Source organism: Pteropus medius, unplaced genomic scaffold, assembly GCF_902729225.1.
Source record: "Pteropus medius unplaced genomic scaffold, Ma_sr-lr_union100, whole genome shotgun sequence".
Classification (NCBI taxonomy): domain Eukaryota; kingdom Metazoa; phylum Chordata; class Mammalia; order Chiroptera; family Pteropodidae; genus Pteropus; species Pteropus medius.
In genome coordinates this window covers 21,884,512-21,912,327 of record NW_024350319.1, presented here as the reverse complement: position 1 = coordinate 21,912,327, position 27,816 = coordinate 21,884,512, and the positions used below count along the sequence as shown (strand labels likewise).

Below are 27,816 nucleotides of genomic sequence, written 5' to 3'. Positions count from 1 at the left end.
ATGGGTATTTATACTTAACTGCTTCATTGTGTTGAGCATCAAAATATACAGTTTCATTATGGATGCTGCCTGAGATCCCACTGAAAAAGACTAATATATGGTTTATACACCTTATTACTTTTCTAAAATCTAAAAAATTTGACATTCCATAACACACCTGGCTCCCAAGACTTTAGGAATGAGATTGTGGGATTTTCTACATAAATCTAAATTTGAAGATTAGAGAAATATTTTATATTCTCTAGTTCTGTCTGTCTGTCTGTCTGTCTCTCTCTCTCTCTTGCTCTCTCTTTCTCTCTGTGTGTGTGTATATATATATGTATATATATATACACATACACATATATATTCATGAGAAAAGTTATATTAATTTCTATACAAACTTGTGAAATTGTGTAATAAATAATGTTAAGTGAGGAAAATCAATCAAAGCATTTACTATAATTATAATATTATAACACCCCTGTTCCCTTCTATCTCATTCCCTTCCTGGCCCTACCACATACCCTTTCTTTTATTTTTTTTTCAGGTAATGCTTTTATTATTTTCTGATATGTCCTTTTAGAATTTCTTTTAGGCAAATACTAACAAATAAAAGTGCGTAATTTTTCTTCTTACTTTCTTATGTGAAAGCATACTATATGTTTTGCTTTTTGTTTTTGTCGTATGTTTTATAGAATCTTAAATATCAGTCCTTAAAGAGTCCTCTCATTAGTTTTAAGGTACACTGTTTTCTTTTGCGTGGATGTACTATAGGATACTTAACTGGGCCCTTGTTCATGGGCAAGTAGGCTGTTCCCAGTTTTGCTACTACAAGCAGAGTATAGTGAATCACATTGCACACATATAATTTCAGATGTATAGAAGTATATCTACACTTTCTATGGGATAGATTCCTATAAATTTTATTGTTTGGACAAAGGATAAGTAACATTTTTGCTTTTCATAGATTTTGTCAAATTATCCTCCTTAGGATTGTACCATTTTGTACTTTGACCAGTAGGCATGATAGTTTCTTTTTCTTCATTGTGTTACATACAAAGCGTGTAGACAAATCTTTTCATTTTAAATAGGTGTAATTTACGTATTCTAGGACAGTGATTCTCAAAGAGATGAGGAGGAGGTAAGATTGGAGGCTTCAAATAATGATGGCATCTACCTATATATTTATCAAATATTTGGGTGTCTTCTCTTTGTCAGTTATTCTCGTAGGCACTGTGGATACAGTAGTGAAGAAGGTGAGCATAATGTTTAGTGAGACAATAAGTAAAAAATAGATAAGATTATTACTAATGGTATACTGTACAATGGGAGTTAAGGGGAAGTGGTAATAAAGATTGAGTGCCAGAAGATGGTTTCAGAGCTAGGACCTGAAGAGTAAGAATCAGCCTTGTGGAGAGCCATGGGACAATCCCTGCATGAAAAGGGTCACAGAGTTCAAGACCAAAAAGTAGGAAAGACCTTGGTTGCTGAGTCTTGTGTATAATGAAAGGCTTAATAAATTAAAGCCAGAGAGGTAGGCTGGGACTCCACTTCTTACTGCCATGTAAATTTTTATAGCCCATGGTAACAAGTTTGGGTTTCACTTAAAAGTACTATGGGAAGCCAATGAAAGGTTTTAAGTGGGAAAGCAACATATTTTTTTTTTCTGTTTTACTGTATTTGCTTCAGATTTTCTTACTTTTGATTTTGAAATAATTTTATGTTTAAAGAAAAGTGGCAAAAGTAGTATAGAGAATCCCCATATACACTCTAATTAGCTCCTCCTAATTTTAACATCTTACATAACCATAGTACATTTATCAGTAGTAAGAAATGAACATTGGTTCAATGTTATCACTAAACTACAGACTTTATTCACATTTCCCCCATTGTGTCTCAATCTTCTCTGATTTGTAACAGCTTCTCAGTGTTTTCTTATCTTTCATTACATTGACTATTGAAGAATACTAGTCAGGTATTTTTTGTAGAATATCTTGTAATTTGGGATCATCTGATGTTTTCTCATGCTTAGACCAAGGTATTTTAGGAAAGAATACAGAGATGAATTGTCTTTCTCAGCATATCATATCACGAGGCATATTGTATTGATATATATTACTTCTAGTGCTGTTAACCTTGTCATTTGATTAAGTTGGTGTCTGCCAGCTTTCTCCATTGCAAAGTGCTTTCCTCTCAGACTCTGTTCATTGCAAGCGAGACATTAAGTCCAGTCCATGGTTCAAGGTGAGCATTAAGCTACAACTCCTGAAGGAAAGAGTCTCAAAGGATTTGTGGATGTATTTTAAAAATACCACAATAATTATATATTCAGTGGGAACTGTTTTGAGGCTGTGCAAATATCCTTAAAGTTTCAGCAACTAATTCTAGCATTTATTAGGGGATGTTGCTTTAGCAATTACTGTAATTACTTTTTTTTAAAGGACTAGATGCCACTGTGTGTGGAAATGGATTTAAGGTGGAATGGGAGAGAGATTTGAGGATAGAGATGCTAGCTTTGGTCTCAGGAATTGGCAGTGGAGCTAAAGAGAAATATGTCAATTCAAGATCTATTTTTCTAGAGAACGATAAGACTTGATGATTAGATTTGAGGGGGACAATATTAGGGGGAAATTGATGCCTATATTTTTGGTTTTGTACTTAATAAAATTTTTTATACAATGGTAACTAATTTTATATATAATTAGTAGATTATAAATGTATTAGTTATCTATTGCTATTTAACACATCACCTCTAAAACTAATAAGCACTAATATCTCAGAGTCTCTGTGGTTCAAATTCAGGAGCAGCTTAGCTAAGTGGTTCTTAAGGATATGTAGGAGTTAGTCAAGGAAAGGTAACAGAGAGTTCAGTAGGTAAAGGGAATAGCTTTTGTGAAGATTAGAAGTGAAAAAGAACATGTCGTTTGAACTAAAAGAAGTTCATTCTAGCTGGAGGTGAGCCTGGAAAAGAATACTGGTAAGACATGAACCTGGATCCAAATCATACAGCGTCTTAGACACCAGTATAGGGACCTGGAACGTTATCTCAAGATTTGAGGAGTGCCATTAAAGTGTTTAAAATAAGGGAGCGACAAGACAAGATTTGAATTTTATTAAACATAGACATTGGTGTACTGGAGCCAACTAATAAAGGGTTATAAGAACCATTTCTTAAATTTTCAGGAATTTTGTGGCACAGTTGTTAAGCAGCCATATTAAAATTGTTATATAACATAATTATGGTAGAGCAAAGGTAATAAACAGTCAGATTTCATCACTTCTTGATTATTTTTGCATTTCACTATTATCCGTGCTTTTGAGGTTATTTATACCTGTTTTAGCAGTATGGTGGAAACACCATAGTGTGCTACTGCATATTTCTTCCCAACTCAGTATTTCATACATGTTATGTTGGCAGCTTAAAAGAAACCATGGTAGAAATATTTATATGACATAAATTGGCAAACTACATATCAGGGCTTGATTTATTGTTTTGTTGATTGTGTAGACCAGGAGTTGGCAAACTATAGCACATAGCTCAAATCTGCCTGGCTGCCTGTTTTTGTAAATAAAGTTTTATTGGAATACAGCCTTGTTCATTCATTTATGTGCTGTCTATGGCAACTTTCACACTCCAGCGGCATATAGAGTAGTTACCATAGACTGTATGGCTCTCAGGTCTAAAATATTTACTGTCTCTACGGCCGTGCCACCCTGAACACACCCAGTCCTATCTGATCTTGGAAGCTAAGTAGGGTTGGGCCTGGTTAGTACTTGGATGGGAGACTACCTTGGAAGACCAGGTGCTGTAGGTGTAAAAAATAATAATAAAATAAAATTAAAATAAAATATTTACTATCTGGCCATTTAAGGAAAAGTTTTTGACTCTGTTCTAAATTAATAATGCAGATTAAAGCTTAAGAATGTGTTGTATCTTCAGACTTTACATTGTGAATAGCACAAAATATTAAGGAGATTTTCTTCTTATATTTAGTTACTATTATCAAATCAGCAAAAAACTTGCTCCCATCATTGACAAATAAGTGAAATTCTAACACAAGTCTTCATTTCACTTTCATCTTCTAACATAAACAAAAATACTTAACCAGTGTTCATATCAATACTTTACTTATTCCTCAATTTCAGCCATAGGTAGCTTATGGATACAAGAGTTTGGCAAAAATAAATGAAAGCATTTTGTAAGAATATATTGACTAGATAAAATTTACAATAATGAGTATTGAATATCTTTATATGTATGTTTCAAACTGTACATCCTTTATATCAGTTTATTATAAAATATGTATAAATTATAATAAACTTACATAAACACACATGTGTGTACAAATACACACATACGCACACACATGCATGCATGAACACTTCTACCTGAGAGCTGGTTGTTAAGTGTTTATCAGCACAACACTGGGTACAGAAATTACATGTTCTGGCCGTATGCACATTTGCAAGGTATTTAAAGCAGTATTTGCTTGAAGTGAAGTACCAATATCATATCTGAGGTACAAGAATATAAATTTTCATTTAAAAGCTTAATTATTATACTTTTACTACATTTAATATTTTTAAAATTTTTGATATTAAATTTTGATATTATATGATATTACTGTTAGGTGCTAAATTTCTTGGATGGTCACCATGTTACACATTCTTGATACTAAGTGATTGGTAAATTTCAATTGAAGTTAATGGAGGAGCAAATATTTTTGTATGCCCTATTTTTCTCTACCATATTTTCTTCATATTTTGTTATTTCTGGATCAATATTATTTAGCATAAATATTATAAAATATGGTTTAAGAGTTTTTCCTTTGTGAAGTTTTGAGGTGGTAGAGATACATTAATGTAGAATTGTGATATAATTAATATTTATTATTATTTGTAGTATAATGTAAATAGTCATTGACATACTGTATTAGTATCCATATTCTAATGTTTGTTTTCCTAGTTACTTATGTGTTAAAGGTTCTCAATCATTATTCTTGCAATGAAAAAATTAACAGCTTTCACAATCCCTAATAATTTTAAGTTAATTTTTGATTGTAAACATTTGGGCAATATTTATATGAGTAGTATTTCTTAATATTTAAAGATGTAATGCTATTCTGTATTCTTCATATCAAGTTCAGGAAATAATGGCTTTTTCTCTCATTTAATCATGGGTTTATTTGTTATTTTCTAAATTTTGAGACAGATTTCAACTATGTTTTGTTTATTATTAGTTTGGTTTATTATATGGTTTATTATTGGTTTATTTTGTTTGCTACCCTAGAATAAGGAAGAAGTGATGGCTGTGAGACTCCGGGAAGCAGATAGCATAGCTGCTGTGGCTGAACTGCAGCAGCACATTGCTGAACTTGAAATCCAGGTACCATATGAAAATAATTTTATATATAAATAAATAGTCTCTTCTTCCCTCTGTACCTGAACAGTGACTTATATCTTTACCCTGATGACTGCGATCCTATTTTTAAAACTTATTCTTTTCCAAGTCCATTCTTTTTATTGTGGTAAAGTACACATAACATGAAGTTTTCCATTTTAAAGTATCCAGTTCTGTGACATTAGTACATTCACAGTGTTGTGCAGTCAATCTTTCATCTTGCAGAACTGAAACTCTATATCCATTAAACAACAACTTCTCATTCTCCTCTTCCCCTAGCCCCTGGAAACCTCCATTCTACTTTCTGTCTCTGAATTTGACTAATTTAGGTACCTCATATAAGTAAAATCATACAGTATTTGTCTTTTTGCGATGGCATATTTTATTTAGCATAATGTCACTACGGTTCATCCAAGTCGTAATACGTGTCAGAATTTTCTTCCTTTTTAAGGCTGGATAATATTGCATTGTATGTGTATGCCACATTTTGTTTATTCATTTATCTATTGACGAACACTTAGGTTGTTTCCACCTTTTGGCTGTTGTGAATAATGCTGCTATGAACATGGTGTACAAATATCTGTTTGAGTCCCTGCTTTCATTTCTTTGGGGTGTATTCCCATAAGTGGAATTGCTGGATCGTGTGGTTATTCTATGTTTAATTTTTTGAGGAATTGCTATACTGTTTTCCACTGTAGCTACACTACTTTCTTCACATTCCTACTAGCAAAGCACAAGAGTCTCAATTTCTTCACATCCTCACCAACACTTACTAATTTTCTTTTTTTTATAATAGCCATCATAATAGGTGTGAAGGGGTATCTCATTGTGGTTTTGATTTGCATTTCCCTAAAGATCAGTGATGTTGAGCACCTTTTTATGTGCTTATTTGCCTTTGTATATCTTCTTTAGAGAAATGTCTATGCAAGTCCTTTGCCCATTTTTTAATCAAGTTGTTCTTGAGTTTTAGAAGTTCCTTATAGAATATTCTCAATGTCAATCTCTTATCAAAAATATGGTTTACGAATATTTTCTCCCGTTCCTTGGGTTGCCTTTTTGCTTTGTTGTTATTGCCTTTTGATGTACAGGTATTTAATTTTTTTGAAGTCAAATTTACCTATTTTTTTCTTTTTTGCCTGTGTTCCAAGTCCATTTTTGAATGACAGTTTATCATATGTCTATATTGTCAAAGCTATTTTCAAAAGAAAATTTAAAGCTTTAAAAATAAATGTTACGTCACTACGTATGTCCTACTTCTTATTGTACAATATAAGATAATACATTTCCAATATGGGCAAAGCATTATGTTTAAAATCTTATTTCTTTCACAATTTTTTATTATGTTCTCTTCCAAGTCATAAATACAGTTTTCTTTGCAACATCTAGAATTTTTTCCCACCTGAAAGGTCCTTTTGTCTTTAAATTTCAATTCAAAATTCAGTTAATTTCTAAGACTTACATATTATATTATAACCTCATCTTTTGATCTTAGTCAATATGTTATCACAATTCATTATGACATATAAGTTTACAAAACAGTACCCTTTATGTTCTGTTGATAATATTTCCACAAAGTAGCACATATTTAGAAAAACTTCAGATATGCATAATGTATTTGTAATTAGCTATTTAAATCATACTGTCATGCAATTCTAGTTTAGTCTGTACTTTCCTAACATCAAGAAAATTATAGTTTTGCCACATTTCTATATATCTTAGTCACAAAATAGCAAGGTTTAAATCTTTTTCTTGATTCCGAAATCCTTACTAAAATGAAGAACTTGGTATGATGAATGTTTTGTTTAAAATGAAATATACCATGTCATTTTTGAAAAACAAAAGAAAATCATGAAATTTTTCCTATCAATGACAGTATGCTAACATCAATTGGCACTTGATTAAGTGATAACTGGAATCCTCATTGCCAAATTCATTGGTATTTTTTTAGTATTTATCCTGCTTGAGCTTATCTCATTCGTCATTATTGATCACTTGATCCTCTGCATTCTTCTCCTTCCTTGGCTTTCCTAACACCTCTAACTTTTGACCCTATTCTTTTTTGTTTAAATGTTGTTTTCTGTCTTCTCTATCAGTTCTGAATGTTTGTATTCTGAGAACTTGATTTTTCGGCTTTTTATAAACTATTCAAATGACGAGTCTCACTTACATGTCTTTAGGAGCCATCTTTACAACAATGAATCCCATAGAACTTCAGCTCTAGCGTCAGTAATTTTTAAAAACATAAAAAAAAAATTATTAATATAATATACAGAGAAGTGCATAAACAAGGCAAAATTATAATATATATAAAAACATTATACATATGACCACTGTAAAGAATGTTGCCTGTACCCCAGAATTCTACCCAATCACACCATACTCTCTTATTCTGAATTTTACGTTAATTTTATGATAATCATAAAATTTATGGTGATTACCATAAAACTCCTTATAGTTGTGTCATCTTTGTATGCATCTCTGATCCACACAGTTTAGTTTTCCCCATTTCTGAATTTTGTATAGTCATATTGGATATTTTCATTTTTGTCTCTTCATTCTTTGTTCAACATTATTTTTATTTATCTTTAATTTATTTTTTGGGAGGTGACATCGATTGACAAAATCCAATAAGTTTCAAGTGTACAACAGTAAGTCAAATATATATTGCATTGTGTGTTCACCACCCATAGTTAAACATTATTTTAGTAAGTCATTTTTATTGTACATGTTCCATTTTATGAATTTATTACAATATATTCATTCTAGTATTAGTAATCACTTGGGAATTTCTAGATTGGAACTATTATGAACAATGCTGTTATAAGCAATCTTGTGCTATAACTATACTTATCAGATGTACACAAGTTTCTCTAGCATGTATACCAAGGTGTGGAATGGCTGGGTCATAGAGCATGCAAATCTTCAACTTTATTTTCCAAAGTGTTTGTACCAGATTAAGCTCCCAACAGCAGCATACAAAAGTTCTTGTTCCACATCCTCCCCCAACACTTAGTGGTGTCACATGTTTTAATTTGTGCCAGTCTAGTGGGTATGCAGTGATATTTCATCATGGTTTTAATTTCCATTGACCTGATTACTAATGAATTTGGCCATTCGGATTTCCTCTTTTGTAAAGTGTCTTTTAAATTCTTTTGTGTATATTTTTCTTTTGGGTTGTCTTTTTCTTAACGGATTTGTAGTTCTTTAATATTGATGTTATATTTTGCAAACATCTACTGTTAGTCTTTTTTTGTTGTTTATTTTTAAATTTATTGTGTCTTTTGATGTATAAACCAATAGTTTTAATGGACAGTAGACAGCTCCACCTGCAAATTGTACAGACATTTAAAGTCAACATGTTTAAAATCAAATGGGTTCCTATTCCAACCCATTTTTCTTCTTTTGTATCTTAGTGGTATCATCTACTATTGAATTATTCAAACTAGTAGGAACTTCGCGTATGCTTTTCTTATCCTCTGCCGAGTATACCAGGGCTGTTACATAGAGTATGCAAATTTTCAGCTTTACTAGACAACATCCAATTGTTTTACAAAGTGCTTGTGCTGGTTAACATTTCTACCAACATTTTACCTGCTCATCTACTCTTGTAGATTTGCCTTCAGAAAATTCTTAGTAATTGATACAGATTAAAGTATGTTTCCAGCTTTTCAATTCCTTCAAAAGATGAAAGTCCTGAGTAAATCTAAAACTAAATCAAAGGTAATTTTAATCATTTCAGAAACATTTTTTTTAATCTTTCCTAGCCTTTCCATTCCCCCTGCCACTTCCTTAATTCACCTCCCGGCCCCCCAACTATCGTAGTACCTTCCTATCTAATTTTCTTTTCTCCAGCCTCAGCTCTTTCACAAAACTACCAGAGTTATCTTTCTAAAACATAAAAACTTTTATTGACTGCCTTTTATCTACTAAATCACATAAAAACTCCTCAGCATAAAACGCTTACCTTTTCATTATTGCCTGAACCTGCATTTCTAGCTTCATCTCTCACCATTACCTCCCCATCTTCCCTACCCACACCCTACACACATAGACTGTCTTTTCAGATTTTTCACATTTTTTCAAAACTTTGTACCATTCTACACATCGCCATGTCTTCATAACTGATGTATTTTTCTGTATCCTTTACTTCTCTGCTTTTGAGGTATTTCTGCTTACTGAGTTCTCCTTGGCTAGCTTGCTATTAATATATTTAGTAAATGTGTTTTCAGTAAACATCTTAATGATTCAACTTTTACTCATTTATTTAATTATTTTATGCAGATTAAGATCCATAAATAGATCTTGTTGTGAAATCTGAAACTCCTTTTTCAATTCTAAGAATAATATATTTTAGGTTATTCTTAGTCAAGGAAATGTCTTAGAGCACTTTCAGATTCCACTAGGGGGAGAACTGAACTTAGTCAAACACTTTCCTACTTCAGGTCTCTTCAGATCAACCCTTCTAATTACTGTTGTTCTCTTGTGAATAAAATATTTCAAACTCTTCATTTAATAAGTTATATCATTATATAATCTGTTATTTGGTATAATTAAATACTGCTTTTTTAATGTAGTTATGAAAATTACACTTTTGTAAAAGCATATATAGATGTGGAACTACATTAGATGAAGAAATACTTATTTTTATAAATGCTGTAGCATTCTGTAGTACATATACTTATGAGGCTGAAATTTATAAAATTTGTTTCCGAAAATTCTTCAGTTAACCTGACACTTTTGTGATTTAAAATTCACAATCTTTCACATGTTATTGTTCTGAGATAAATACATCTGTAATATACTTAATATTCTTTATAATAATGCCTTCCCTCCGCCCCGAAAAACAGCTCATAGATGACCTTATATGAAAAATCTCACTCAGTGTCTTACGGGATTCCAAAAATTACAACCAAACTGGAAAGTGCAGAAAGTATTTGAGTTCCCTTTAAGACAGTTTTTACCCACCCCAAATAATGAATTTACCCCTTTGCAAGAATTATATATAGTTTCAAATTAAGAATTGCTTTGGTTTTTTGGTTTTTACTAAAATATATACCTAACCGAGCTTATTTACATCCACTGTAAGCCCTATTTAACTTTTTATTTTTTAGGTATTTTTTAATTTGGGGGAATATAGGCCTTATTATTTGTAACTTTAATTCTTCCAGGATACTACTAATAAAAGTATAAACATCATTAATTGCATAAAATGTGCCAGGCAGTATTCTTAGCCACTTCAGTATATTCACTTATTTAATTTTCACAACAACCGTATGACAGTAAGTATTGTTAATATCCTAATTTTATAGTTGAGGAAACTGAGGCATAGTGAAGATTTAAAAATGAGATTTTGTTGTTTGTATAAGAATACACTCTGTAACTTAAATTCTTTCCAGGATTCAGAAGAAATGTTTTATCCTGAGTATTAAAAATACTGTCATGGTAGTTTTATGGATTTTTTAAATAGCAGATCCACTGCCTCCTATAACTCTGCTTCTTACATCGTTGAAGTTACCTACTAGTTCCTGTTCATCACTTAAAATCTTTTAGTAGCTTTCCATGGCTTTCAGGACAAAGTTCAAGTTCTGGCTCTCTCCTTCCTGCTTTGATTTTGCCTCCCTTTCCAGCTTCATTTCCTACTTTTCTCAGTGTATACCTCTACTTGAGCCATAATAAACTAGTTAAGAATCTGTCAAGCCTGTCATCTGATTCACTCTGTGTTTTTATTTTCTTCTCCTTTGATCTTGCTTATTATTTCAAAGGTCATCTTAAGTTTGACCTGATGCGATCAGCTTTCCCTGATGATGCCAACTCAGCCAATTTTCTTGTGTCTCTCCTCCTCTAACACACTCTGTTATAGTCCTTCTCTCTTATACCATCACACACTATTTTAATCTTTCTCATGTAAAAGCCCAGATGTGAAGAAGATTAAATTATGAATTCGAATGGGGTATTGGTTTTAATTCAAGAAATATTTATGAAGTACCCACTATGTGCTAGTCACTATTCTAAATAGTTTAGAAGAATTGGTGAACAAAACACACAACAATCCCTTTCCTCATCAAGCTTAATGGTAGAGAGAGAAGTCAGATGAACAAAATAAATGAACTCTATAATGTCTAATTTAGAGGATGATGGATACAATGGAGAAAAAAATGTAGGAAAGGGAGAGGGTTGGGGCTCATTAGATGGGGCTGTAAACAAAGATTTGAAGCAGGTAAGGCATGCAGATTTGGAGGGGGAAATTTCCTGATAAGGGACTAGTTAGGGCAAAGGACCTACTATGTCTGAGTAGGGTCTCTGGGTGGAGTAAGAAGGGAAGTAGAGGAAGTCTGAGAAGTAAATAGGGCAGATTATGTAGACCTAAGAATTTAGGCCTTTCTCTGCATAAGATGGAAAAATCATTGGAGGATTTAAGCATATGAGTGATCAGTTAGATGACATTAACCCATTAAAAAGATTTAATTGCACTTGATTCAGAAAACAATGCTTGTAAAAATTCATAGTATTTACATGTGAGGAAATGGTGGTTACAGGTTGTTTCCTCCTTCACTTAGTGGAATTTTCCACCTTTATTATAGAAATCCAAATGTTATTTAATAGTTGAGCACTTTACTTTTACATTAATATTAAATAGAACTCTACTTTCCAGGTAGTGGAACAAAATGCAGAAAAGTTATTTGGCTTAGTTGAAGAAAGTAGATGGGAATTGAACTCAAGCTTTCTGATATTTAACTTGGAATTGAGTTTATATTTTGATTATTATAAAGATAAGTATATTAATTTGTCATAACCATATTAAAAGTTGCTATGGGCTAAACACATCCATAAAATTAATTCTGCTTTGTTATAAATAATGGAAAGTTTTTCATTTAAAACAGCGCTACTCAAATCCAACTTTTTGTTCTTTTCCTGGTACCCAGTCACATTTACCCACTTTTGTTCATTTGCCCAGCAGATAACCTCTAGGGATGCCTCAGATGGGCAATACCCCAACCACTCTTGACTTAAAAACACCCACTCAAAATTCTGTTCTGACATAAAATGAAGGATTTAGGTTTAAATCAGTGTGCCCAGATCAGTATGTAGTTTTGACAGAGATGGAGAGGAAGTGATAAAATCTTTACTATTGAACTTTAAAATATTACATATTTTGATAATGTTACATTACCATGGCATTACTAAATGATGGAGTTTATTATAAAATGTAGTGATCAGTTTGTGCTTTCCAGTTTCCTGAGCTAATTTGTTAATAGTTTTACAACAAGTGTTAGCTCATATGCCAACTCTTGGCTAACAAACTTCTCTTTGGAAGGTTATTTTTCCCCCTTGAAGAACAACAATTTCTGTTTTGAACAACTTACTTAAATATTAAAATGTTTTTTTATTTTTCTTTAACAGCCTTCCTAAATTGTAAAGCATTTTTAAATTAGAAAAATAGCTATTCTGTAATCTTATCTAGTCTTAACACTAATTCTCAACAAAAGAAGGTAGGTGTATAGAATAATTTACTTAGCTTGCTATCTAGTTATTAGGTATTATAAAATTTAGTTAATTTTTTTTTTTTTTACTAACGTGCTCAGAGATGATTCTTTGGCATCCAACTTTACTATGCAGTTAAATTATAAAGAGATTAAGTATCTCAAAGTTCTAAAGATATGGCTACATCTATAAAGGCTATTCAGATACCCCAAACCAGCTCATAGTAGCATCTGAAGAATTAGTGAAGAAAGGTTAGACTCTTAAGTACCATAGTATCAGTGATTGTCTGGGTGTTATTAAAAATTAGTTTATCTACACCTAGCACACAGATCTTGGTTTCTAACACCATTTCCAAAAAACAATAAAATAAAATAAAATAAAATAAAATAAAATAAAATAAAATAAAATAAAATAAAATAAAATAAAATAAAATAAAAGACTCCTCAGAGAAATAGCTGATTCCAAGACAAGATATATACAAGATGATCTCAGAGTATATGGTAATGCCAGAAAGTAAAGAAGTGCTCAAAAACTAAACAAAACCCTACTTTAATAGAAATATGTTAAAAGGACAGAAAAGAGCCAACTGAAAGAGCATCTAGTCACCAAAAGTGGAACAGTATTTAAAGTAGTATTGGATTATATCTGAACATGTAAAATAAATATCCATGAATCGATAGTGATATAAATAATGATTGAATAAGTTAATAAATAGGGGAGAAGAGATAAATCTCTATGCAGAAGAATTCCAAATACTCTGACCTCAAGGAAGGGAAGCATAAATCCCTCCTCCATAAGTGTGGCTTTGGATATAGTAACTTCCCTCCATAGGGTACAGTATGGAAAGAACAGGAAAAAAAGAGTAACTTTATAGTGGAGAAACCTGACAAACACCACCTTACTCAGATGATTAAAGTCAACAATAGCAGTTACAAATCACATTATAAGAGTATGTACCTATGATATGATGTTATAAAAATAGCACTTTACCTTTGTGGTCTTCCAATAACCCAGAACCCCCATCTTACCATGAGAAAAATATCAGATATTATCAAATTTTGAGAGTAGGGTACCCTACAAAAATGCTTGACCAGTATTCCTCAAAGCTGTCAAGGTCATCAAAAACAAGCAATCTGAGGAACTATCACAGCCACGAGCAAGCTATGGAGACATGACAACTAATATAATGTGATATCCTGCATAGGATCCTAGAGCAGAAAAAGAATATTAGGTTAAAACAAACAAACAAACAAAAAAACTAAGGAAATCTGAATAAACAGTGGGCTTAAGTTAGCAAAACTATGTCAGTATTGACACCTTAATTGTAACAAATTGACAATGCTAATGGAAGATGTTAATAATAGGGGAGAAAGTACAGTGGGTAAATGGGAACGCTCTATCATCTTGATTCTTCTGTAAATCTAAAACTTTTCTTTTGAAAAAATCTGTTATAAAAAAATAGTTTATATAATTCTGTGGTTTTTAACAACACCTGGAATTATATGGAATTTAAGTACTGGTCACAAAATTAATCCGTTTCCAATTACACTGTAATTTATAAGAAATATTTTCAGCTTTTGAACCTTGGACAGATACGAATTTTTCATGTGTGCATTTAGCTGAGCCTATAAGAAACATTACTTTAAAAATTATGTGTGTGTGTGTGTGTGCTGAAAAGGAATTAAATCAGTCTTAGCATTGAGAAAAAGTTTGATTTATTTTCTTCGTTCCTTTTCAACTTATTGTTTTCTTAAAAATGTTTAAATGTAGTTTTATTTCTTCTAGTTACTAAAACATAAAGAATATTCAAACTTTTGTGTTCATGACTTTAAATTACAGGAAACTGTTTTAGAAACTTACCAGTAGTACATGATATGCATATGATTTGTTTTTAGATGTTTCAAATGAGTCACCTTGAAGTCACAGAGAGGCTACCATTTACCACATTTACTATTCTGATTAATTTGTCTTGGGGCAAAGTACAATGAATAATAACTTAGTAAAGCTTAGAAGTTGCTATTGATGCTTCAGTAAGGTTATGTTGATTAATCACAGTGATTACTTATCAACTATCACGGATTTAGTCATATTGTATATTTTCTTCTACTATAATTTCATATGTAGTTATAATTTGTTTCATACATTTTGCTTTAATATATGAATTGAAGATATCAAATAAGGTTTAGAAATCGGGCCCCTGCTGCAAGTTAATATGGTTGCCTCTGTGACCGTTGAACATAGTTTCATAATATAGCCTTGAAAAAAAGTATTATTTAACTTTAAAACAGTCAAGATGTTGCCTTTTTATGGTCTTGAAAATTAACTTTTACAAAGGACAGAGAACTTAAATATATCCTTATGTAGCATAATCTCTCCTTTAGTTACATTTTATCTCTGGGCATAATTTAAAATATTTTTTAAATGTAAGCTTTACACTTGCATTTGAGACTAAGCAACCTGCATTGTGTCATGACCCTTCTAATACCACAAACCTTCTGTAATACTACTCCCAGTGAAAAACCCACATCCTATGTATAACCTTAGATTTATTTTGAAATCTCTATGAAGAGAGCATAGAGAGATTACTAATTGTTTCTGTTATTTCCTTTATGGGTGTGATGTCTATTTGTAAACCATGTTTTAAGTTTTAATTTGTCAGGTTTAAAATGTCAAAGTACATTAAGTACTGATTTTCTATTCTAAACTTATTATAGAAAATTGAATAACCAATTATAAGTTTCGGTTTAGAATTCAGTTTTAGAATTAGACATCTGTAGAGCCTTCAAGAAAGTAGAAAGCAATGGTACTTCCAGTAGCCAATACTTCTGATACTACTGGCCAGTACAGTACTAGTAAACAGTTGCAAATTTAAACAATAAGCCACCGTTTTTTTTTTTCTGTTTTATTCCTGTTCTTATTTTTGTTACTTCCTTTCTGTTTTAGATTTATTTTGTGTTCTTTATATAATTTCTTAAGATAGATGCATAAATTTCACATTGTTTTTATTATTTAAAAACATTGGCAACTATTTATCAATAGGAGAATGTTTAAACCATAGTAAATCCATACTTAGAATAGTCTGTTTTTAAGAAAGAATGAAGAAAGATCTGTAAGACATATTAAATAAGAAAAACAAGTTACAGACAGGATGTATGTCATAATTCCATTTGCATGTGTTTAAAAAGTGTATGTATTATGTGTGTATGGATTATGTTTATACACATGTGTATATATATGTATTTAAATACATTGGAACGTCTACTGTGACATCTATCAAAATTTTATAGTACTCCCTCTGGGGAGAGTAAAGCATTTGGTGTAAAAGAGTAAGGGGCAGGAGATCACTTTTTTAAAAATTAATTAATTTATTTTTTATGGTGACATTGGTTAACGAAATCCAATAAGTTTCAGCTATACACTTTAACAGTAAGGCATATATATATATATATATATATATATATATATATATATATATATTTTTTTTTTTTTTTACACTGTGTATTCACCTCCCATTGTTAGATTTCCTTCTGTTACCACATATTTGACCCCCTTTACCTTGTCTACTTCCCCGCTCCCTCAACCCCCTACCCTATGGTAACCACTAGTCTATAGTCAATGTCCATGAGTCTCTGTTTCTTTGTCCTGATCATTTGTTGCTTTTAGGTTTATATCCCACATATAAGTGATATCATGTTATTTTCAACTTTTTCTGTCTAGGCTATTTCGCTTAGCATGATTATCTTGAAGCCCATCCATGTTGTCGCAAATGGCAATATTTCATCTCTTCTTCTGGCTGAGTAATATCTCATTGTATATATCTGTACCACAGCTTCTTTAGCCAATCATCTATCGTAGGACACTTCAGTTGCTTCCATGTCCTGGCCACTGTGAATAGTGCTGCTGTGAACATCGGTGTGGAAATATCTTTTCGGATATGGGTTTTGAAGTCTTTGGGGTAAATACCCAGTAGAGGGATTGCTGGATCATATGGTAGATCAATTTTTAGTTTTTTGAGGAACCTCCATACTGTTTTCCATAGTGGAGGAGATCACTTTTTATATTGCATGAATTTACTTGATTACCATTGTAAATTTTTGAAATGTACTTACATTTAAATAACTTTTAAAGTTAACTATTGTAAGAATGGGCGTAAGAATTAGAACTTCTGAATAATTATAGAAAATAGCAATGTCAACACAGCAAAAGTGCCACACTCCTTTGGCCTTAAAGCCCTTGAGTTGTCTGACTCCCACCTACTTCTCTGACTGCATCATAAACCACACACCCTTTCACATACTATGCTTTACAACACAAACCTTCTTTCTGTTTCTTGAACCAAGTTCATTCATTCTTACATTAAGACTTTTGCACTTACTCTTCTTACATTCAGGATACTGTGTTACCTAATCTTTCCATGGCTGGTTTTTCTCATCATTTATATCTCAACTTAAAATTCACCAACTGAGAATTGTTCCATTCCCTGACCACTTTTGTAAAGTTGTCTTGTCGCACTGTTGCTCTCTATTTCATCATCATGTTTTTTTTATTATTGATGGATGTCTGAAATTATCTTTACTTTAAAAATTAACTCATATCCACATGTTAGAATCTTATTTGTCTTATTTGCTGCTCTATTGCGCCTTGTGCCGTGGCATATAACAGGTACTCAAAAAATAATTGCAGAATGAATTTTAGGAGGCAGAAAACAGCCATGCAAAAGAGAATTTGATAATCTATGCCATAAGAGCAGGTAGCAGGTTCTAATACTTTGTATGGAAAGATTCATTTATTTAAATAAATACTGCCCCAGAGATAGATTGAAACTGATCCCTTAATATCCTATCTCAACCATCTAACGAAATAATAAATAATATATATATTTTTAAGGCAAGTACTTTCCCACTAAAAGCAGTCTGAGAGGAAAAAAATTATAACCTAATGCAAGAAACTTTAAAAGTGACAGCTAAGGAAAGAAATAAACTATTCTACAGCAGAGAGGCCTAGCAGCGCTTGGCTGCTAACCTCAGCTGCCTCCCCTCTCCTGTCCCACTTGCCAAACTGTATAGGTAAGTCAGCAAAACCCCCCAAGAAGTCTTCATATTTTAAATGTGTAGAGAAGGAAAATGAGTATGTAATTTCCTGACTGAGGAGTTGTAGAAACTTCTGGAAGGAACAACCCAGTGAAAGAGATTAGAAAGTAAACATCTGAATCTTAACTAAAGTGAAGGCACTGAAACAACACACTGAATTTGGGAAATGATCTGAATCCTAAAATCCAGTTTTTAACATTTATCACCTCGATTGGGTTATACAAGTATTTAACAGAATCACAGAAGAATAAGTGGAGCCGTTATCTCGCCAGGTTCTTGCTTTCCCTGTGCTAACCCTCAGATGGTAGAAAAGTGAGAACAAACTTCAGATTGGAGGGCAAAGAAAATAGGTCTTAAATATGGTGAGAAGAGAGTTAATAAGTAACTCATATCATTAAAGCATTTTGGAATATCCGGACAGTCACTTAGCCATGAGCATGATGAGCAGAAATGGCATTTCAACTTAGTTTATATTATTAGAGCAGAGAAGGAAAAAGAGACAATCAAGAAGAAAGATAATTCAGGGATAAGACAGTAATTACAATTGCTTCACACTATAAAACAACTAAACATGAATTCAGTAAAATTAAGATATCAAAAGATAAGATGACAAAAAATATAATGAAGTAAGAAGGAAGATTGTACCACTAAGGAAACAAATTGAAGTCTAATATATCATTGCTGAAATCACAAAAAGAATAGTCTATTCTATAGACAATGCTAAGAAGTGGAATATTGTCATGGAAGAAAAGCTTAAGATAATCACAATGAATGCAGAGATTAAGAATATAAAGCAAGTATTACCTAATAGGTACAGACAATAAATAATTTAACACTAAGGATAATTGATGTCCCACAACAAATGGAAAGAAGGCATATTTAAAAATATAAACAGGAGAACCCTGAAATTAAAGAAGATTCAAATGTGCAAATTAAAAGAACTCTATGTTCTAGGAAAATTTGACCTAGAACAAATTACCTATGAAGTTGTATGGGAAGATAAAAACTTGTCCTCCAAATTTCTTACAGTATATTCAATGCCAGTAATATGTAATTTTATATATATTATTTAGAAACAATTATTTCTCATAAAACAAAAAAGCTGGCTGCACATATTTGAAGATGTTTACATTGATTAATTCTATGAAATATGAATAGATATGATTATTCTCTTTGAGCATTTTTTTAAACTAAATATTTTTTCCTACTTTTTTCCCTGCAAACGTTTAAATATCTCTGTACCAAAGGTGAACTCCAAGTTATAAGCTAAAGGTGATAAGTATTTGATGGAGGAATATATGCAGAGGAAAAATGACTCTTAATAACCATATTATTCACATCCAACCCAAACCACCTCATTGAAATTGTTGAGAAAGAAAATTAATTTTATAGTGTGAGTTACTAATCTGAAATGTGTAAAATGTTATTGATATTGTCTTTATATAGGCTGTCATAGGTCAACCCACCTATGAGAATAATACATAGATTTGCCTGTTTTATTTTTTGTGCTTTGGTTTCCCTTGGCTTCATATGGGAAGGGATTACTGAATTTACAAGTAATTATAATTTGGTTTTTCACACTGACCTTCTATACTTAGATTAAATATGACTGGCTCCCTATCAAGCTCTGATACTCCAATATCTAATAGTCTAATAAGATGATAAAAAATGTTTGATAAAATCAGCTCTACAATGCGTTTTTTAAACAAGTGAGAAAAGAGCATGTTTATCAGTGAAATAAATATATAGGAGCCATCTGGTCATTTGATGCTATGGAAGGTACATAAGAAACTTTGACAGCTAATGACTGTACTCTCCAACTTCGGCCTTACTTATCACTCTTTACATAGGGTCTAGAAGATACACGAATAACATAAAATAAGCAACACCATTTTTAGAAAAACAGTTCTAGCACATATCTTTCTGTGATTTGTCTCACAAATATGGGACTAGAAGTGAAACCTGATTTCTACCCCTGGCTTTTTCCTAGCTAGCCATGTAATTTTTGTTAAGTTAGTCAGCCACTGTGTGTGTTTAATCCTCTAGTGCTGTTGGAGCCAGGCTGTGCTTAGGGCAAGCCACCTATGAGGACAATATACAGAAAATGAGGCCATGCCAGAAAAGAAGACATATTATTAGTTTATCAGTCTAGAGGAAAATTTTGCTAAGAGAAAGAAGTGGTATTAAGAATCCAGAGTACAAAAATAATAAGCCTAGACCATAATAGTCATCAAGCTGGAAGAGAAGACCTAGAGAATTAACAGTGACAAGTAGTAAAATGACTAAAAGATGAAATTATATTTATGTAAATCTAAAAAGGCATTTTGGAACTGATTCTTCAGAAGTCTGAGCAAGATGAAGCTTAATGAGTAGCTGTTTGATGCTTTCTTTTATGACAAGTCCTCTTTTAGAGATTTCTTTGTGACTAACCCTATGCTTTTCCCAAAATTTAAAGTCATCTGCCTACTTTATAGAATATTTTTTGCAAAGAGACAGATAGGCTGAAAGGCTCTTGTATGTATTTAAAGTTATGTCAAACATTGGAGAGAATTCTTTGGACCTCAGGATTGACAAGTTAAACCTATAGATTAGTCTGCAAAAAAACCATAACTACTAATGTTTATTATGTTTATCTTTTGCCACATATATAAGTAATAAAAATAAATATTTGCCAGTATAATATTTAAAATGCTGTCTTCTAGTGCTGTTTCTATAAATTTTCTGAGTCTTTGGCTTAGGATATTTAATGTGTCCATGTGTTAATATGTCCATGTGTTTCCTACCATTAAATATATATGGTTTATATAAATATAAACCATAAATATATATATTATTCCGTTGCCTATTTGGTTTGAAAAAAAGAATAAAAACAGTGCTTTACTTGGAGTTTTGTTGGAATGGGAAATTTTTCTATTTCAACTTGTATAACATACAATTTATAGGCTTGGACTCTTCAAAAATATTAACAATATGAAAAACAAACAAAGCAGAGGGACTATTATAGATTACAAGAGGCTAAAGAGATATAATAACCAAATATAACCATGAACCTTGGTTTGGTTCAATTCTGGACAGTAATAAACATATTGGGCCCTTTTAGGGACATTCAAATAGGAACCATATGTTCAATGGATGATACTATGAAATTATTATTAATTTACTTGTTATAATGACATTTGGTTATGTAAGACAGTTCTTTATTCTTAGGAGATGCATGTTGAAATATTTAGTATCGAAATGTCATACCGGCAGTTTACATTCAAATGGTTTAGAAGATGTGCATAAATAGAACAAAAGCAAATGTGGCAGATAGTAATTGGTGAATATGGCATAAGGGTATATGAGTATTGTACTATAATTTTAACTCTTCATAGATTTAAAATTTTTGAAAACCAAAAAGCTAGAGAAAAATTTGGCAAGATGTAAATAACAAGTAAGTTACTTTGATATTTGCCTCCTGATCTAGGGTGCTTTCTCCTACCTCATCTATGCATTTAGTACATTAACTAGGTGTTAACTGGTTAAATTCTCTTTAAAAAAAAAAAAAAACAAATTAAAAGTCTATGGCTTGTAACACAGCTTCTAAAATCTGCTATCTTCCTGTCTAAGGAAGTGTCCTTTCTGTGGCAAGATAGGGTAAGTTATAACCAGCATTAAAAACATAGATAAAGAAACAAATATACAAGAATGGATTCTTAGGCATGCCTATTATAATTTCTCTTTAAAAATGAAGCAGACTAAATTTGTAAGTTTAAACAAATCCTAGGTCCCTGCCTCTTCTCTCACCTCCACAATATTTTTTAAGATTATACACTACTAAACCCTACTTTCCTCCCAAACAATTGTTCAAACAATGTAATCATCTCAGTTTTTCTGCAATATAGCATGCTACTTAGAGCTGTAGAGAAAACATTTCACATTTTACCTTCAATCTTCCAGCTTGAGGCACTACCACATATAATTGTTCAACTTTTTAAATAGTATGTCGGAGTACAGTAATTGATGATATCTGATAAAAATGTCCACTTTATTCTGTGACTATATATACACTGCACAAATACATAATCACTTTTTTTTCCTGCTGACTAAAGCATTTGTTGCTTTTTCAATCAGCTGTAACAGAATATGTGGCCTGTACTGGGCTCATTCCTTCTCTACCTCATCCTTTCTCTGATTACTTCTCTCATGGCTTCAGGGATAAAACAGGTGAATGTGTATGCCTAAAGTCATTAATAAACAATCTAGGTAGTTGAACACCAGAGTCACTGCTCTTAGTACAATATTCCTCTCCACATATTTGTATGTTATATTAAAGAACATAACTTTTTTACTGTATCAACCTGTTACCTAATAAAAAGTTTAGAGAATTGGACTCCATATTTCCCTTATTCATTGCAATATCTCCTCATAGATATTGATGCTTTTAAATTTTTAAAGAATTATTTTGCTGGTCTCCAAATACTTGATTTTTCTTTACTCTTTAGTTATCTTAGTTTTCAGTCATAGGAGTCATATGTGTGGAATTTTCTCAGATCCTAAACATTTTATTTAGTTCCTCATCATACATTACTAAATTGTAAAATAATAATTTCTGTTTGAGAGCTAGGTTAACCAAGAAAGGGATTTGAGTTCAAAATTGAACCAAACTCTGTAGACAGGGAACTGACCAGTTGAAACTAACAGAAATAATGTGAAGTGAAACTGATAGCAGAATTGAAAGAAATTAATTTAAGAGCCCTTGACAGTTTTCCTCTATTTATGTTTTTAAATATATTTTCTCCGGAAATGTAAAGACTATTTGTAAATAAGTTTATGAGTCTTGGTCATTTACCACATTTACCATTGTGGTGATAGTTGAAAGAATATTTCTCTCTTTTTCTATATGTAAAATTATACTGAGTAAATTCTATAATGAGTGTACACATAAAATATTATTTGAGATCCTTAGGAAATAGGATTAAAAGTATTTTGTAATTGGCACAAAAGTAGAATTTTGCATTTGTGTCTAAAAGAAACAGGTAAATTTCAAAGTTGGTTCAAACCAAGGCGTTTCAAGTATTGGTCTGCACACTGGCTATATCAGAATCACCACTTGCGTAGCCTCCAAAGTATATTGATTTTCAAGCCCCATTCCCAGATATGTAGAATTCAGCTGGTCAGAAATGGGTTCTCTTAATCTATATGTTTACAAAACTCTCAAAGTGATTTTTCTCCATAGTCATCTCTGGGAATCACAGTTTTAAGCATTTCCTAGATTATGTTTATATTTTTGTATTCATTTACTCAATGATATTTTAAAAATATTTATTAGGTAGGATTTTTACTGGAGATAACAGAAACCCCAATTCTATATTTATTTGTGACTTGAATAATATGGTTTAAATAATAAAGGGGATTTATTGACTCCTGTTCCTGAAAAGTTCAGAAGTAGGATGTGCTTCAGGAAAGTTGATTTGGGCCCCAACTTGTTCCATTTAATCATGATTCTCAAGGCTCTGCCCTTCTCATTTTTATCCTCAGGAGATTTTCCTTACTGTGTTAAAATGGCTAACAGGTCAGCTTTATACCTACGCATCATAATGTACAGAATAAGAAGCTGTACTCGATAATTTCCCACAAAAGTTTTCAAGAGTCGCACTCTTTGAGCAACCCCTGAATCAATCACAAATGTAATTGTCCTATTTGATTTAAACCCTACCATTCAGGACCTACAAATGGAATTAAAGATGGAGATAACTCCTATCTTAACGCCACTGTGTAATGAGGGAGAGAGAGTGGATCTTGAGATAACAACCATAAAATCTACTACAAAATATTCTGGAGATGAACTGTAATTCAGCCTTCTCTAAAATTGTATTCTGTTTTAATGAAGTACTAATTTATATGGTTTAATCGTACTGCTTTTTAGTTTAAATTTCCAGTAAAATGTGAAGAAAGTAGTATCCATTCCTAGAACAAAACGTAGATTTTAAATGAAGAATCTAAGTGACTTTAGGAGATACGTATCTTTTCACACATATAAATGAAATACAATGTGGAGCAAGTGCTTACTTTTTAGCAGGTGGAAGGAGAGGCAATGAATTGTTTTTTATTGATGACTTCTTCCAGTATTTTACTATGAAGAATTTCAAACATACAGAAGTCGTAAGAATTGTATGGTGAACACTATAAACCCACCACCTCCATTCTAAAATTAATATTTTGATATATTCTATTTATTGACTTATCAGATACTCACCTACCTACCATTCTAGCTACCTTATTTTTGGATGCATTTCAGAGAAAGGTAAAGTTGTTAAACTTTGCCTCTAATCACTTAAACATGCATATCATTAACTAGAGTAATTGATGACCTTTTGATTAAGAGGCTTATTTATGGTTTAAGGCCTTAATGTGAATTAGATTATTATAGATGTCATATGGTAATTGCCTAATAATTATTCAAAGATAGTTCCAAGAGTAAACATACACTTAAAACTTTTGCAAATGTTACTTTATGCCCTCTGAATATAAAGTTTCTTTTATTGTTTGACAAAAAGATATGTATTTAAGGTCTATTCAGTGAAATTACAGAATACCTAAATTGTTGATATGTTGGATCTCTTTAAGTTTGTTACTTACCTAATTAGTTTTGCTTAGGAAACCAGTTGACTGGCAATCTGTTGTTGTTATCAGCTAGACCAAAAGAAAACCTCAAGAAAATACAGGTTCCTAGTAAATTTATTAGTGTAGCTGACATTTTCCCACCTGCTTATCAGAAAGGACCATGCAGACATTGCATTAAAATAGAAAGCTTAAAAATACTTGTAAAAAATCTTAAATATTAGATAATTGAATGAACTCTCTCACAGGTAAAATTAAATTGATATCCACTTCTTAATTGGATTTTGGGGGGTACTGTAAATATATAGTTACTCAGTTTTTACATTTAAAGAAGGTTTAAAAAACTTTGAATTCACATATTTAGATGTAGAATGTAAAAATCACAGATTTTTAGATAAAAGGTTATTTATACATTTTAATTTATTAAATAGCATTTAGGACATCTCTCACTTTGCACTTCTGTGTTTGAAATATCAGCTATGTTCCCTTAAAGCAGGACTGTTGAATCAGAATACCCCAGGCAGAGCTTTCCAACTGGTGTGTCTGTCACACTGGTGTGCTATTAATGTTTGACAGATGTGCTGAGATGGTGATTGTCTTGTCCTGGGGTCACTACCAGAGCCCAGGGCTGCTTAATCTCCCCGCCTCTTTCCTTCACTTTAGCCAGTGTGCCTTACAAGTTGTAATTTGGAGTATGTGGGGCGGGAAGTGTCCAGAGAAACAGTTTAATGGGCATCATACTCTGCCTTTTTTTTTTTTTAAATTAAAAATCTTCCATTTTTTATTGTACAATTTCTTACCTGCCTTGTTTTTTATTTAATACTGCCTTTCTTCCAAAGGAATCATGGTGCGATAGCACAGTTTTTAGCTAAACCCTACTAAGACCTACTGTTGGAGAAAACAGCTCTTTGCAATCACTTCGTTGCTTTTTGTAAAACAAATTTGATGATTCCTATCTTGACAAACTATTTTTTTCATGTAAGTTTTCCTATAGGAAAGAACTGGTATTAATTATTGTTGCTGGTCATTCAGCAGCCTTCAAACTTACAGTATTTCTGCATTCTTGAACTTCTAGTTTATAATATAGAGCTTACCTTAGGCTTTGCCATTTTATTTGCCCTGAAATTTTTATTGTATCTCTCATGATATTATTGCTATAGGATATCCAAAATTCTCAAGACTTTTGCCTCCGTTGAGGACCAGATTTAAAGGTACCTTTTCCAAGTCTGATTCTAAACCACAGATATCTAGCCTTTCCATCTCATCCTGAAGGATTTCTTCCTAGTAGTGGATTGTAATTTTTACTTAATCAACCATTTCAAGGGAATTAATATACGATGCTTAAATTAAAAGCCATCAAAAAGGACATCTGAACACATATATCCAAATGAAGAATTCTCATCAAATTGGTCCCCTTTGGAAATATGTCTATTTACTCAGTTGCTGCTACCATTTCTCATGTCACATATGGTACTTGGAAAATATTATCTATAAGAATAATGGCTTCATTTATTTTACATCAGCAAATAGTCTCCCTCCATATATTTTTTCTCTTTTTATACATTTTCCTTCTCACTTCACTCCCTCACTACTTTCTCCATTCTACTTGATATCATCCTTTCCCACTTTGGGATTTACAGAACTGAAATGGAGAAAGTCTCTAGCCACGGAAAATCTTAGGACAAGATAGTCATGAAACAAACTGAATTTGGGTGATGAGTTCATTAGTCTTGATTATATTACTCTTCTGTTCTTGTTCTATGCCTTTAAAATATTTCATTTAAAAATGAATAAAATGATTAAAAGTGATTAAAAATAAGATGCAGACATAGGTACATGTAAGTAGTATTGGATAACTGTAAATTAATAATATGGATCATTAGCTTAGGGCAATAAATGCAAATAGCTATAGTATTTCATCTTTAATTCATTTTATATTGCAATTCCCATTTAAATCAGCAAGGGCTAAAATAAATATTCAAGTAAAGTCATAAGATTTTAAAACAAATTCAAGAAAGCTAATACGCAAGGCCCTTTGCATAAATCTTCGTATATTCTTCTTTGCTTCATTGTTTCTCATGTTTAGAATGCTATAATATAAAGTGAAAAATTTATCAACTTTTCTGTGACTCTTAGCGACCAGTTCACTCAATCTTTAAGTTTTTCTTTATCTAGGCAATAAAAATAATGGTTACCTATTATACAATATTGTTGTGATGATGACATATAAAGGGTTTAGAACAATTCTTAGCACATTGTAAGCCCCAATTTTTCTTTACTGCAGCTCCACAAGAGAATTAAGTCCTACAGAAAATAATTTGAATTTTTTTTTTTTTCATTTCTTCTAAGGATGGCAGATAGTATCATTTTAGATGTATAGGAGGTCAGTTAAGTGATTACATACAATGATGCTAATTCTTTTGGGGAACCTCAGTGGAAAAGGTCTGATAAGTGCTCAGAATATTTTAGCTTTTACGGTTGTAAGTGACAGACATCCACATGTAAACATTCAAATAATAAAGGGAAAACAGGTAGGGAAGGCGTCAGAGATTATTTAATTAGGACTTTAACTTGGTATCTACTCTTCTGTAGGTTCTGCCCTTCTTTGGCTGTCAAACTAATATTTTAACCAAATTCTCAAAAAAAAAAATTTCTTAAATACAAGCTTATGGCTAAAAGTCATAAGATGTCTTTTGTATATATTTAAGAAGCCTAGCACATTTGGAATATAGTAATTGTTAAATTAGTTCTTTGCTTAGGTAATTTTATGTGATGTTCCTGCGTTTAAATATAGAAGAAGAGCTTTAGAGCCTATAGAATCTATTGTTGTTATTTTACATCTGTACAAATACTAGTTACCTTAAACTGCTTCAGCAGGCCATATTCTAATAAAAGGTTTGGAAGGCAGTTTGCCAAAAGAAAAAGAACCCAAGAGGTGGGGGGTGAGGCGGGGGGAGGCTTATAGGAACAACTTGATGAAAGGATTTGAAGAACAGACTAAAGGTACATAAGAATGCAATTGAGGTGACAAAGACCATTAGGGCATAAGAGCAATCCTGTTGGAACGGGGCCCTGACTCTATGGAAGAGCTATACATTCTGTTGCTGGAGCAGTTCTGGTTAGTTCCTCTTTCTGCCAAGGATGTTAGAGTAGCTTATGTAGAAGGCAGAGGGTGGACTTGGCTGCAGTCAGAGGACCAAACCAGGTGATGTCCAAGGTCCCTTCTTATCGTGAATGGAAAGATAGCAGTAGGGATTT

General features: G+C 32.0%; 1 protein-coding gene and 1 pseudogene across 6 annotated transcripts in view; both read left to right on the top strand.

Annotated features, from left to right (window-relative positions):
- EVI5 (ecotropic viral integration site 5) overlaps positions 1 to 27,816 on the top strand; it is a 183,586-nt gene that overhangs the window by 120,560 nt on the left and 35,210 nt on the right. For all 6 annotated transcript variants that reach the window (XM_039838847.1, XM_039838844.1, XM_039838848.1 and 3 more), the window contains one exon: positions 5,273 to 5,368. In XM_039838847.1, coding sequence (XP_039694781.1) covers positions 5,273 to 5,368 — 96 coding nt within the window. The remainder of the gene's footprint in view (positions 1 to 5,272; positions 5,369 to 27,816) is intronic.
- On the top strand, positions 3,679 to 3,797 carry LOC120583583 (uncharacterized; annotated as a pseudogene).